We start from the raw sequence: 15,101 nt of genomic DNA, 5'->3' as shown, positions 1-15,101 counted from the left end.
TCCGTGAAATGAGAGGCTGGGTTAGAAGTGATGGCCAAGGTCCCTATAGCTAAGGCACTTCAGTGATTCAGGGGAGCTGAGGGAGAGTAGAGTCTCACACTATTACAGCTCCCATTCTAGCCTCAGGCACTTGTATTTTGGAGAAGCCAGCCTACATTCCCCCTCTTCCCTCCTTAAGAGAGGAGAGAACTGACCCAGAGACAACTTTGGGCGTGGGGTGAAGGGAGTGTCACCCTAGCAGGAGTGCTTACAGACTTAGGGATCCGCCCCAAGCTGGGAAGGCTGAAGCCGAAAGTCTCCTCCCCGATTCTTAACTGGTGTTTCAGCCTTTGAGAGGTAGGCATAAACCACAGAGTGGGAGTGGGAGTGGGAGTGGGAGTGGGAGGAGGAACAAGCAATGGATTTCAGGGGAAGAAACTCAAGTCCTGGATTTAGCTACTTACTGTCAGGTGTACCAGCCACTCCCTCCTTTGTGCACACCCACTGTTGCACCAATTTCCTGGTAACTGCTGAAACTTGTTTACCTGTAGGCCACCAAACAGTGACCTTCTAACATACTCCACATAACACAAAGGAGTGACAATGAGGAAAGAAGCATGAAGGAGAGAGGCTGCCAGTTTTACGCTTGATCTTAGCCAAAAGGCTGAGAAGCGATAGGTCGCCAGTTTTGACAGCTAGTAGGAAGTAAAAGTTTTTAAAGCATATGACCACTGAAATTTTAGGAAAACAACCTGTGTGTGTGCCATCCACCCCCCCACCCCTGCCAAACCAGAGGTAGGGCCCACTGCAGACTAGCTGTAACTATATGGTTACAGTCCTTTAACCTGTCTGGGAGCCAAGAGATTTTGATAGGAAGTACATCGCCAGGGGCTAAATGGGAATAATACCACTACTTCCAAGTAGGGCTGGGATTCAGAGGAGATACAGCTCCTGACACAAAGGTAGTGTTCTCCATTCTCCACTAGAGACTCTTTAGAGAACCTAAAGCTGGTCCCCTTTCCCTACAACAGGCAGCTAGTTCTAGCCTCCTGCCTCGGACCCACCCTCCTGCACTCTGAGGGAGGTTTCCAAGCCATGTTAATTCAGAAAGACCAGTATTTATGCCAGCCTGTTAATGCATCTCAGGAAACACCAGAGTGGTAAAATGAAATGCCTGTTCTTGAAAGGGGAGGGAAAAAAAATAAGTGTTATAATTTGAAATAAGATCCCCGAGTGGTGGGAAATGAGAGGATACCCAAGTGATACGAATCCGGAGTGCGTTTTCACAAACTCCATCTTTTGGTCTGTGCCTTTTCCGTATTTTATTAAATTCATGTTGTTGTTTTTAAAAAAAAAAAAAATCACAGCAGCATTATCAAAGACAAAATATGTACAAACATTTTACAAAAGAAACATTACTAACATCTGCTTTAATAATAAGGGCAGGCTGAAGAACAGACGCTGAGTTTGTAGGGGAGAGTCCACCCTCAAACAGAGACATCCCAAATGTGTTGAGGCAGCTGAAACAGGCTTCTTTCCCGGTGACCAAGCATGCGTGGTTGGTGACCCAAACGACAGCAAATGGGCATACGCTGCACGGGCTCGGCTGGCGAACTCCTTTCTCACCAGCAAGGCCATGCACGCTAGGAGTGGAGCTGGTCAAAAATAACTTAAGCCAAGACAGTGCAAGCGCTGTTCCCACCCCATCCCCACCCCCACCCCCACCCCGCCCTCCTCCTCCTCCTCCTCCTCCTCCTCCCTGATAGAAGCGCCTGGAAGCTTTCGACATCGACGTCGTCTATGGCAGACGATGCTGGACTGTCACACAGACACGTGATTCTTATACCTAGGCCTGCGCCGAACTTGCCTGAACTCTTCCAGTCGGGTTTCTGGTCGGGGACCGAAAGGGAAGGAATTCTAGAAACGCTTCCCCTGAAGCCCCACGTGGGAAAGACAGGTGACCTGAGCCCAGGATGGATTAAAGTGGGTGGGGGTGGGGGTGGGGCGCGGCGGGAATTTGGGAAGAGCCACGTGTCCTTTGGGCCAAGAGTCCGCGCGCGCGCGGGCGGGCGGGGGCGGGTCCCCTCGGGGAGCGGGGGCTGGGCCCCCCCCCCCCCCCGGCGGCTGAAACCCTCCACCCCTTGCCTCCACCTGCCCCTCCCCCCGGGCCCTACAAGCTCGGTTCGTTTCTCAGCTCCCCCAGTTCTTTGACCTCCACCTTGCGGTACTTCCCCGCCTTCCTCCGATTGGTGATGACCAGGACCGCCACGCCCGCGACGAGGGCCACGACGACCACCACGATGACGGCGACGAGGCCGGCCGTGAGGCGCTTCATGGAGAACTGGGGGGGCTTCTCGTCCAGGTAGTAGATGAGCGTGCGCTCCACCTGCAGGGGCTCGCCGCGCACGCGCAGGTCCAGGCCGCCGCGGCCCGGGAACAGCGACTCGCCCTTGACGTCCCGCTCGAAGTAGTAGGCGGCGTCCGCGATGTCCACGTCGCCGGGGGCCTTGTCGGACGCGTTCTGGCGCAGCTCGATCTGGATGGTCGGCCGCTCGTAGTGCACGGCCGCCACGAACCTGGGGCGCAGCAGGTAGCGCTCGCGGAAGAGCCGGCGCAGCTCGGCGTCCAGCTCGGAGCGGTTGAAGGCGCGCGCGGCCGGGCGGTGGCGCAGGTCCAGGAGGATGTGGTGGGTGCGCACCAGCTCGTCGCAGCGCAGGCTGCGGTCGCCCTTGTCGGTGCGGCGCACGCCCACCGAGTTCACGCACCAGCACACCGACGTCTGGTTGCACTGGCGCGCCTTGAAGCGGCCGTCGCGGTCGCAGTCGGGGTCGTACAGCCCGTCGTTGTCCAGCAGCGCGTGCTCGCCGGGCCGCACGAGCGCGCGGCCGCTCTTGGCTCTCGCGCGCGCCTTGAGCAGCAGGCACTTGGAGGTGAGCGTGGAGCAGTCCAGCGGGGCGTCCGAGCCCGGCAGGTGGCACCGGCAGCGGCCGCCGGGGCCGTCGGCGCGGCACAGCGTCATCTTGTTGGTGGCGCACGTGCAGTTGCCCTGCGCGGCCGCGGGGCGGGTCGCCGCCGCCAGGAGCAGGAGCAGCGGCGGCAGCAGCAGCAGCAGCGGCGGCGGCGGCGGCGGCGAGGGCAGCGCGAGGCCCCGACCCCGGGCCATGGCGGGGACGCGGGGCGCGGGCGGGACGCGGGGGGGCGCTGCGGCTCGGCGCTGGGACGGGCTCGGGAGTGTGCGGCCCGCCGCTGCCCTGCGCTCTTATACTCCGCCGGACCTGCCCGGCTGGTTGGGCGGACTCGCCCTCTGGTATTTGGGTGACACATCCCCCCTCCCCCCGCCCCGTCACCGTCCCACGGAAGGCGCAGCCCCCGCCCCGCGATACGATCGGGGCAGCGGAGGCAGCTCCCGCCTCCTCCAGACCGAAAGCCCCGGAGAAGAAGACCGATACTCACCTGCGGGGCTGCGGGGGGGCCCGCCGGGCCTCACCTGGGGAGGAGCGGCCGCCAGCCCGCTGACCCTGGCCGCCTGGCTGCTCTCCCCTCCTCCACTGGAATCCTGGAGAATTTCATTGAAATAGAAGGCCCGGGAGATCGTCAGGCTTTTGACCCCTCCCTCCCCTCCCTTTCTTACTCCCTTTCTCAACCTCTCACCCTTACCCTTACCCTGCCCTCCCCCCAGCTCGGCTAGCAGCAAGGAGTCCTAGTTCACAGCTGGCGAGCAGGATCTCATCCCCACCTCAGTCCTGACAGGTATGGACCGCCTTTCAGACCCATTTTATGGCGATGCAGTTGAGGCTGACACTTAAGGTCACCCAGCCCATCAACATCCTCCCCTTCTTCCTCCGAGGGGCCCTCTTTCTTCTTTCTTTCTTTCTTTCTTTCTTTCTTTCTTTCTTTCTTTCTTTCTTTCTTTCTTTCTTTCTTCCTTCCTTTCTTTCTTTCTTTCTTTTTCTTTCTTTCTTTTTTCTTGCTTTCTTTCTTTTTTTAAATTTTTTTTTTATTTATTTATCTATTCACAATAGACAGAGAGAGAGAGGCAGAGACACAGGCAGAGGGAGGAGCAGGCCTCATGGCGGGAGCCCGACGCGGGATTTGATCCCAGGTCTCCAGGATCGCGCCCTGGGCCAAAGGCAGGCGCTAAACCGCTGAACCCAAGGATCCCCTCCATGGGCCTTTCTCTTCGGCCTGGCCATTGTGAAACTTTGAATCAGTGTTTACGGAAAGACGGTGGGGCACAATCCGAAGAAAGGGAGCAGTGTTTGTTACTCACCATGAGTAAAACCCAGGTGCCCCGGTGCCCGGTGTGTCAGATGTTCTGTAAACACCTGTTTTTCCTCTACACACACAAACACACACACACAGAAACACGTAATATTTATACCTGTCTTCAGTGTAGGGAGACCAAAAGGAACTAGTTCTTAAAAAGAACGGCCAGGATTATAAGGTATGACTGGGTTCTAAAAGAGTAAATCATTGCTTTTCTTTTTCCGTGTCCCATAGAAGTAGCTGAACCACTGCAAATAAGGAAAGAATGGAGCCTGTGGGAAATTGCTTGCCTGCCTCTGTGTGGCTACTTTAATGGGATGGAGGGGTTGCAATCTCTTTTTTAAATCATTGAGAAAGTCCAGGGTTTCAAAGCTGTGGTAAAATTAACAATAATTAGCAAGCTATAATTATTCCCAGCTCCTCCGTTCAAAGCACATTTTATATGTTCAGCATTTAATGAACACCAGCCGTAGTACAAGGGTGTTGTTTAAAAGCCAGCGAGGCTTCTACCCCATTAATTTTCAAGCAATTTCTGAGGCGGGTAGGTGGAAATACATCATTCTGCATTTACAGGCAGAGAAAGCAGAGTCATGTGAGGGCAATTTCTAACCCACAAGCACTGGGCATTGTGGGAATGCTCCTCTGCTCTCTATTCCCACTGTCTCTGTTCAGCTTCTTGAACCAAAAGCCTAGTCGGATCCAGTTTCTTTTCTCCGCTCCCACACCCGGTCCATCCTAGGTCAGAGAAGGATTGCTAAATCACAAATCTGTGTCCATCTCTGCTGAGAGCAGAGTGGGAAGTGCTCTTGGCTCTTGGTATAGAATTCACACTTTGTAAGTTAGCAAACAGGATCATATATGGCCTTGAGCGAGGGACTTCTCTGTGCCTTAATTTCCTCATCTGTGAAATGGGGATGAGAAAAGTACCTGCTCACAAGGTTGGTGTGGGAATTGATGTGGTTAAATGGCTTAGAACAGTATCTGTTCTAACAGTATCTGCACTTGGTAGGCATGGATGGGTGTTAGCCACTGTCGTGGTCCCCACCACAACCATCATCATCTTCATCTTGCTCCTGCCAGTGTCTCCAGTCTTTGTCACATTTCCAAGCCTTTGCAAAATCATATACCAGGAGTCTTCCCCTCATTTATTTACTGCATAATTGTGTTTTTCTACCGAGCTCTTGGATGGCCTCCAGGAAGCCTTCCCTGATAGGCCCTGTCTATTGCACTCAGGGGAGTGCTCCTTCTCTGTGCTTTCCTAAATCCTGTTAACATACCAGAACAGCAACACTAACATTTCTGGGCTTCTGGCCGCTCATCTGTAAAATGGAGATGATAACATCTCTCTGTTTTATAAGGCATTCTGACAATCATATCTAAAATAGATGAGACAGTAGATACCAAAGTTTTATGGACTTTAAGACACTGTAAAAATGTTAGGTTGCATTTTTATCTTTTAAATACCTATCCCATCTTTTTTTGCTTTTCCAGCTACTAAGTAGCCACTGTCCTCTATAAATGGCAGAGCTACCTGTTTGACATTTCAATGCATCCCAGGACGGCAGGAGGTAAGCTGATGGGGAAGGGTTTTCAGGGCTGGGGAATGTGTACAGTGGTGTCTGACTGCTTAGCTAATCAGGCTAGTGCCCTGAGGTCTCCAAACCTTGGCCTTTTTCATCCATGGTAAGTGTTTGGAGGATGGAGATAAAGGGAGCCCATTTTCAATGTCCTCTGTGGAAGATGGAGGGACCCCCCCCTCCCCTTTCTTAATTTCTTTGGTCTGCCAGGCTTTCCTCAACAGGCACACAAACACTATGATGAGTTTATTTGTTTTGATTTTTTAATAAATTCTTTTGGGAATTAGTTGGGAGATCCTTAATTGTTTAAGTAAGCTCTATGCCCAATGTGGGGCTTGAACTCACAACCCCAAGATTAGGAGTCACATGCTCTACTGACTGAGCCAGCCAGACGCCCTTATGATGAATTTACAAACTAAACACAGGCTCTATTCTGATTCTCCCTTCTTCTTTCCTCCCTTTCCTGCCTAGGTCTGCAAAACATCACATGTTAGCTCTAGCTCTTTGTACTTTTTTTAATTTTAATTTTCAAGTATTTTTTTAAGATTTTATTTATTTATTGAGAGACACAGAGAGAGAGAGAGAGAGAGAAAGAGAGAGAGGCAGAGGGAGAAGCAGGCTCCGTGCAGGAAGCCCGATGTGGGACTCGATCCCGGGACTCCAGGATCACGCCCTGGGCCGAAGGCAGGCACTAAACTGCTGAGCCATCCAGGGATCCCCAATTTTCAAGTATTTAACCAAAGTATTCTATGAACTCAGACTTGTCAAATGTCTATGAGAGACAGGAACCATATCTAAGCACTGTTGTCCGAGCACCAACATATATTAGGGGCTCAGTAGAGTTTATTGGGTTAATTAACAGTGAGTTGTCTGGAATGTTCTAGATATCAGTATTACATTCCCAGGAGTATTCATGGTGACCATTTCAATTCTTCTTTGCTAGTCCAATTCTCATCACCGACCCCAGCCATGAACCTCTATCCTTACTTACTCCAACCCAACCTCCAAATATCCAGTTTCAAGGAAGACTGAGTAATGATGAACTGTTACTTTTGCTTTTATGTGTGATCCCAAACTTTTATCACCCTGTGGCAATAGGGAATAGGGATACAATCTGCTTAGTCTGTAAGCAGACAGGATTCTGGAGGCATGCGATCTAGTGCAGCTGAAGGAAGACAGACTTTGGATCTAGTGAAACTTCAGCTCACATCCTGGCTTCACATCACCCACAGGCTGTATGATTTTGAGCAAGTTACTTCACTCCTCAATTTCATTAATTATAAAATGGGGGTAATAATGCCTTCATTTCTCCAAAGTCTGTGAAAAGGATGACTTCCCACTTGTTATTATGAACATGCTTTTCCCCAACTGAACCTCATACTTGATCTATTCTTGTGCTCTGTTTTCTAATCTGGTGCTGATGATCTGACTTCCCTAGGTGTAAGACCAATACCAACTCATCAGTTTTATATTGAAGGGTGTGATTTATAAAAACAAAACACAGAAACAAAACTGTATTTGATTAATAAAAAAAAATACTTACCATCTATAATTATTTTAATGATTCAAGATAAAGAATAGAAAATACCCAGCATGGTGTTTGGCATACACTAAGGAAAATTCATCTCAGCTGTTATTATCAGCCATCTCAGGATGCTTTGAGTTCATTATAGGTTCCTGCACAAAGCTGGTGGGGATTGCTGAAGACCAGGCCTGAGGAGCTGTGTGTGAGTGCGGGGAGCTGCCCCCAAACCCTTGTCATCCTGACCTATAGGATGCAGGAATATGGAGACTATCTAGATGCAGATAGTGCTTTAGCATTTCTACACTCATCATCTGCTGAAAGCCCTACAGCAGCTCTGGGGCATACGTAGGCAGAGAAGATGTTACCCCTATTTTACAGATGTGGAAACAGAGGCCTTGGGAGGACAAGAGAAGGACTTGCTTATGGTCACATGCTTGTAAGTGGAGAGGCCGGGCCTGGAATCCAGGCCTCCTGACACCACATATACATACAAATTAACAGAGACAGAAGAGGATCAAAGGGGTCAAGAGGTCAGAGTCTCAACTTAGGGTTCTCTGATGTTCTTTTATTTTTCTTTCTTTCTCTTAGTTATAGAAATATTTTTTAGAAAGTTCTGGTTTTCCAAAAAGCAAAAACTAGCTACTTTATGTAGGGCACAACAGTGATCCCATACCTAAAACCCTAGAGCCCATGCCATTAACCACCAGTTCCTCCCACATTGGAGTGGAAGTGTTTCTTGCTGCCTGCTTTGCTGTGATGAAGCAGCCTGACTTAGAATTCTGCATGGCCAGGCCCTGGGCAGCTCCTTCTGGTTGGTTTGTTTTTTTGTAGAAAAGAGGCAATGTTGCCTGTTAGTGACCTGGTGGGGGTTCCATGGTTGTATCGTCTGTGAAGCTGCGTTGGCCAAGTTGGGAAGACCCCTCACTCCTCTTTTTGCCTGACCATGGTCAACTTTGGCCTCTGTCAGGAGCACCACTGAGACATGGACAATGCTGGAAGACCATTTGGGGTTTCCCCTCCTCCTCAGAGACAGCTCAGAGCACTAGAGGAAGCAGGTGATCCTTCAGCCAGAATGCAGAAAATGCAGACAGAGAAGTGGGCTGTGGTGACTGTTAGCTCAGGATGGAGGAAGGAGGCCCCAAGAAACCATAAAAAGAATGGGAAGTCAGCCCAGGGCCTGGGGAGCAGGAGTGCAGACAATAGAATGAGTAAGGGGTATATGATTCTAACTGTAATGTTTTATTTCTCTAAAAATGTAAAAAAAAAAAAAAAGCATTGCAAAGTATTAGAATTCAAAAGAGCCAGGGGATAGGTACACCCTCTATATTTTCTTGTTTATTATTATTAAAATATGTATAATAAAATCTTTTTAAATAAGTTGATCCCTCAAATTAAGTTTTAGAAAAAGTATTTGGAGTAAAATTTCTGTTTTTGCTTTTCTAATTGTCTTTTCTTTTCCATTTCCATAGTTTCTGTTATTAATGTGAACTGCCATTTATTGATCACCAATCTTGTACCAGGCCCTTTATAAATAAATTCCCTATAATCCTCCCAGCATCTCTACCAAATAATTACTCTTGTCCCTGTTTACCTGATGAGGAAGCTGCGTTGTAAGGTCATACTGCTAGGACTCAGTGGAGGAGGGCCTTGAACCCAGGTCTGGTGATAGGGACATCTACACTCCTCCATGACACAGTTTAGTGTCTTACTGAAGAGTCTTGAATGAGCAAGAGTGGAAGGAAACTGTAAGAATGATAAACTGGGTGTAGTTTGGGTGTGGTTTGGGTCTGGGATGCCTAGGGAATGGAATGTATGATCTTTTCACTTTTCTAGAAAGATAATAGTTTCTCTGTTGTGTGCTCCTTTGGGTAGGGCCTTACTCCATTTATTAGGAGAGGTTTGCTATGACATCCATGATGTTGCTTAGCTTTTTGTACTCCATCAGGTTTTGAAAGTAACTGCAACCTCACCGGAAAAGTGTGTGTCATGGTTTCATTTCGGTATCTCCTACCTATGATCTTCCAGTCATGGTCTCCCTGTCAGGAATTGCAACCCACCACTGACTCCCTCCCCTCACATCTGGTCTCTCCCTAGGAGTAGTTGACTTCTTTTCCAGAGGTTTTATACTCAGGGCAAAAGCCAATAAAATACCCAATAACTTTTTTTTAAAGATTTTATTTATTTGTTTGTTTGCTTATTTATTTATTAGAAAGAGGGGGAGAACAAGGCAGAGGGAGGGAGGGAGAGAGAAAGAGAGAGAGAGAGAGAGAGAGAGAGAGAAGCAGACTCCCTGACAAGGAGGGAGCCCAACATGGGGCTCAATTCCAAGACCTGGAGATCTCAACCTGAGCAGAAGACAGATGCTTAACCCACTGAGCCACCCAGATGCCTCTACCCAATAACTTTGTAGTTACTTTGTAGCTAATCTCATTGGCTCTTGGGTCCATTGTTTCAGGAGAGATTTGGCAGCAAATGAGGAGAGATTGGGAAATCTTGTCACAACATTCCCGAGGCAGCCACGTTTCTCCAACCCCACATTTATGAGTCACGGTGCTTTCTTTCCCAGAGCTAGCCAGCTGAGGTGTGAGGCGCCCGTGGGGCGCTGTGGAGGTGTTGCTGTTTCTGAGCACTTCCAGTCCTTCCAAGGGGAAAGCAGTAGTGACAGGTCTCAAATGTGCTGCTGCCTCTTCCAAACTAGGCTGCCTGTCTGGGGCAGTCTTACTCATCCAGTGGATGCTCCTCAGGATTACTGAGAAGGACATCAGAGGTCGTTTATCTCAGTCTCTCACCTGAAGTGTGGAGTCCTGTCTCCAAGTCCTCAACAGGTGCTTACGGGGCACGCTAATGTGGTGTCAAGACAACCGTCCTCCCCACAAGACAGCCTGGCCTAATCCCAACCAGCTCCATGAGAAGGTTCATCATAACATTCAGGGAAACTCTAGGCCTCTGTAATCTTCACAAACTCTCTGAATTTCCATTCTTGGAGCAACACAAAATAAGTGATTTTCATCTTCCACTCAGTGGCTCCTGAGGTATTGATTTGAAGGCAGCTCTCCCGTCCACGAGCTCCCCTTCTCAACCTTTCCTTCCTTCCTCTTTCTTTGCCTTTCTCTAGTGAAACCTCCCTATGTCCTCATCCTTCCTCCTCTGCCAATCTCACCCTCTGCGTTGTGGTGGTGTTTCCACTGGCGGCCCCATTCAACACACCATGTTGTGGAATGAGGCCCTCTCGGGAGATCCCAGCTGAGGATCCTCCAGAAGCTGTGAAGGAGGGTTTGCTTCTATTGTCCCATCCCTGTCCTCTGCCTGGGAGGGTAGGTATAACCCAAAGTATCCCCTGCCTGTCTACTAATTCCATCTTTTCTTGGAACAGATGGTGTCTGAGCAATATTTCTAATACCTACAATTTACTGAGAGCCTGTTATGGGCCAGCTGCTCAACAGGCTGTGTTATCTTTAACCTCACATCATCTAAATGAGGTAGGCTCTGTTATTCTTGCTTTACAAATAAGAAACTCACTCAAGAGGACACTTGCCCAAGAATATACAGATAGTAAATGGCAGAGCTGGAATTCACATCCATTTCTTTCTGGTTCTGAGATTGTGCTTCTTTGTGACACCATACTGCCACAAACTGTGTTTTTGTTCCCAATCCGAACGTTTCAACCTCCACCACACCTTTGTACGAGTTCACTTCTCTCCACGTTCAAACTACATTGCAACTTCTTTTCCTTCTACAGCTGCTGAATTAGAGCATCAAAATCATCTCTCACCTGAATCCAAATAATGATAGAACTTCGATTTTATAGGACAACTTGCAATTTTGCTCCCTGACAGCATGGTTGAAATCATGCTTTCAGGGAAGTGGATAAAGGATTATGTACACCGTGCAGATGAATAAAGTCCAGCTCAGTGCAGGTTAGCAGCTTGTCCAGCTTAAGAGAATGTCAGAACTTTTCAGACTTACCAGCAGCAGAAGCTTTCCTTAGCCTTGTGTTCCATGGGCATGAGCACCCCAGCCCTCTCCTGGGCTGTGGTTTGCCCTCCGCTCTTCCCTGCCTCTGCAGCTATTTCTCTCTAGACCCATCAGCCCAAGGAGCTGGCTGTGTGGAGGGTCTTGCCCTCCTACCCTCAGCAGCTAGCTGAGTCACCAGATGGAAGTAGAGGCGAGGAGGAGTGGGAGAGAAGAAAAGTTCGGAAGTCTGGGGAGAATGAGAAGGGGGGAGAGGAGACTTCATTGTTCTCCAACGTCTGGGTCTGAGACAAAGGGTGGGGAAGTCCGCATTATTCCTCTAGCCTGTGTGGAATGCAAGAGATTGGACTCATTTCTTTGGATTCATGTGGGAAGTCCTGGCTCTGTCAGCTAAACGTCAGCTGTAACCTTTCAAACCATGGCTGATGGGAAAACGGAGACTGCCCTCCCAAACTTCTCCAAGAACTCGGAGAGGCCGCAATTGGAAAGCAATGGGGAGCCAACAGAACTGATCTGCCCAGCACCAAGCACCTCCCTTCCCTGCCCACCCAACTGGTTTCTCTTACACCCGTTCACCATCTACTTATCCAGCCAGCCAGGCATCATTAGTTCATTTCAAACGCTTATGGGGCGGGGGGGCCTGACACGTGTCAAGCCTGTCCTAGGCTATGGGGCTAAAGGACAAATAACACTGAACCCCGGACTCTGAGCAGCACACAGGCCACACAGTAACAACCGTCTAGTCGGGTTCAGTGCATATTTGTTGAACAGATAACATAGAAACATGAATAATTATAATAAAGGGTCATAAAGTACAGTTCCTGCCCTCCCCACTGACATGGGTTATTCCCCTCGTTACAGAATACATCCGTATAAAAACCTCACTCGCTCTTAATTGTGCCTGTTTTTTATCATTTTTCCCAGTGAGGAGTATGAAGAGCTTTGAGGGTGAGGGGAGGGGGAAAAACACAACCCAAAGGTAACAGGTCTGGAAAAGACAACTGAAATAAATAACATTTGGGCTGGAAAAGACAGCCTACAAAGTCAACCCTTGAGGGAAAAAAAACTAACAACCCAAATGGATGACGTCAACGTATGTTAAAGCCGGAAACAACTTTCCAAGAAAGCTAGTCCAGTAGTTCTACTCTGTTTGGAGTCATGGGATCCTTTTCTGAGGGGAGTGACATGGATTCTCTCCTCAAGTAAATGCAGCTGTGCACAGACAGTAACCTCTACACGAAACTCTTGAACCTTGTTGAGATTTCCAGCAGAGGGACCTGGGATTCCCTGGAGTTGATTTACTCAAAGTCCCTCCCACCCCCAATTTAAAATATCTGATGGAGTTAGATGCCTTCACCTCATTGAGCAGGGACTACAATGACTTCTTCTTCTTTTTTTTTTTTTAAAGATTTATGTATCTATTCATGAGAGACACACAGAAAGATGCAGCGACATAGGCAGAGGGAGAAGCAGGCTCCCTGTGGGGAGCCCAATGTGGGGACCCGATCCCAGGACCCCAGGATCATGACCTGAGCCAAAAGCCTCTACACTCAACCCAGACTACAGTGACTTCTTTGAGGTCACACAGTCAGTAAAAAAAAAATCTATTTAGTCATAAGAAGGAACTCAGACTTGGGTTCAAATCCTGATCTTAATATTTGCCAGCTATAGATTTTCAGTAAACCACTTACCTTTACTAGGCCTCTTGCTTTCTCATCTGTAAAATGGAGGTAATGGTAACCAACTTCATAAGGTTACTGTGTGTAAGCAAGGCAGGAGGTTTAGGAGTCCATCTATGTGAAAAACTTTGAGCAGAGGTCAGCAAACTTTTGGTAAAACACAAAGATATTTTAAGCTTTGTTGGCTAAGGAGCAAAATTCATGACTATTCTGGGTGTCCTTACAGAATTTGTTTAAAAATGTAAAATACATTCTTAGTTTATAGACCGTATACAAAATAGGTGGTCATACAAAAACAGGATATGTAGTTTGCTGACCATTAGTTTAGAGCAGCACATAACCCACCACAAGCTTTTCATAGGTGCTAGTTTCTGCCTTCCCAAACCAGGACTTTTTCAAACACCAGGGTCACCTCCATGTGGCATAAGTCCCAACAGGAAACAAGGTGCTGGCCACCCAACTCAGCCAACCTGTTTGTTACGAATAAGTCGACGTTGCCAAGGTGTACGGAGCCTCCCTGCTCCTCCCTGTTGCAGAGGCCTTCCCGTCCACGTCTGGCTTGAGTGGGTGAAGTGGCACAAGCTCTAATTATTTTCAGGGAAGACTCAAGTCCGATGCCAGCACCATAGGGCAGAGAGCTCTGGGAGGGGCTAGAATGGGGACCGCAGGCCTTGGTTTCTGGGTAGGGGCAGAGGCACAGGAAGAAGACAGGCAGGGCCTACCCCAGAGCTACCCCTGTTCTGGGCTCTGGGCACCCTGCCATCTTCCAGCTCTGGGGGCTTGGGAAAGCCCTGTCTCTTGGATCTATAGTAGGCCAGTTATCCCAGCTCAGGCACCTTCTGCCCATATACCTACTCTACTTGAGAGCATCCCTGTGAGGGAAACATCAGACACAAATGCAACCACATTTGTGAGTTAGAGGGGACCCCATCATCTATTCACCACAGCTTTATTTTACCATTGGGCAAACAAAGGCCCAGGTTGGGGAAGTGACTTGCTGGAGATCAGATAGTAAGCAGAGCTGCATGGAGTTTAGAAACCTGGACTCCTGCCTTCAGGGTCAGTGCTTTTGTCCTGCCTGCATTGCTGCAGGTTTCTATATTTGGCATATAATGGAAACTAGAAGAGGAATTGTTCAGCCTTTTTTTTTTTTTTTTTTTTTTTTTTGTGATGCTCATTGAGGTGCGGCTGGATTCAACCTAGAAACAGCTCTTTGCAGAGTGCATTCACTTGTTCAGCTCACTCAGAGTGCCTTCTATGGTCAGGCTCTGTGCTGGGTGTGAAAGATGAAAAAAGCTCCAATTTTTGCTTTTGGGGACCTTAACTTGCAATTTGGTGTGATTATTGTTACTCATTAGTAAATGCAAGGTCAGGGATGCAGGTAGCCAGCCATCAGAGTCTTTATGGCAGCCCATTCCTCTGGGGAGTAAGGGTATCCCCTCCAGAATCCTGATGCCTTGGGGTACCTCTCGTTGGCATCTCCCTCTCTATATTCAAACCTTGTTCCCAACCAGAGGTCCCCTTGGGAATGAGGAAAGTCACATATACTGAGAGCATCATTTGGCTAAGCATTTTTACCTACCTCTAACTCATTCAATCTACACAGCAAACCCAGGAGATAGAAATTGCTGCAACTGATGGAGAGAGAGCTGAGGCCCAGAGAGGGGAAGGGGCTTACCCAGACTCACATGGCAAGTGCATTTTAGAACCTGCATTCCAACTGTTGGCCTACTCTACAATCCGCATGCCTTCCACTGGAAAATGGGACTAATGCTAGACACAGCAACAGGGTTATTGTGTGGTGTGGGGAAGATGACCCTTGCAGACATGTCAGCCCAGTACCCGGTACATTGTAAGTGCTTAATATATGCTACTTCCCCCTCCCCATCTTTCCCTTTACCCCTGCTCCATCCCAGAGAAATTCATGACTTGAGTAGTCCTGAGTAGAAAAATAATAATCAACATTTATGGAGCACTCTGTGTTTTAGGCTTATGGAGAATCTAATTTAATCACTACAAATATACTATGAAATAGGCACTGTTATTAGCTCCATTTTACAGATGTTGAAGCCAAGGCAGCAACTTGCTCAAGACCCCACAGCT

The 15,101-nt window shown here is 48.6% G+C and overlaps 1 protein-coding gene and 1 long non-coding RNA gene across 3 annotated transcripts in view; one reads left to right on the top strand and one right to left on the bottom strand.

Moving 5' to 3' along the window:
* Positions 1 to 1,276: 1,276 nt before the first annotated feature.
* Positions 1,277 to 3,142, bottom strand: TACSTD2 (tumor associated calcium signal transducer 2). Its single transcript, XM_038535542.1, has one exon. It carries the CDS (start codon positions 3,140 to 3,142, stop codon positions 2,150 to 2,152), a length of 993 nt encoding a protein of 330 aa, XP_038391470.1. The 3' UTR covers positions 1,277 to 2,149.
* A 129-nt stretch (positions 3,143 to 3,271) lies between these two features.
* Positions 3,272 to 15,101, top strand: part of LOC111095943 — a 30,054-nt gene continuing 18,224 nt past the window's right edge. Inside the window, exons 1-3 of one of the 2 annotated variants that reach the window (XR_005359710.1) lie at positions 3,272 to 3,729; positions 5,737 to 5,813; positions 14,605 to 14,850. This is a non-coding gene — a long non-coding RNA (uncharacterized LOC111095943). The remainder of the gene's footprint in view (positions 3,730 to 5,736; positions 5,814 to 14,604; positions 14,851 to 15,101) is intronic. The other variant, XR_005359709.1, reaches the window with a different exon arrangement.

This window comes from Canis lupus, chromosome 5 (genome assembly GCF_011100685.1).
Source record: "Canis lupus familiaris isolate Mischka breed German Shepherd chromosome 5, alternate assembly UU_Cfam_GSD_1.0, whole genome shotgun sequence".
NCBI classification, from domain to species: domain Eukaryota; kingdom Metazoa; phylum Chordata; class Mammalia; order Carnivora; family Canidae; genus Canis; species Canis lupus.
This window is presented reverse-complemented; position numbering and strand designations above follow the sequence as displayed.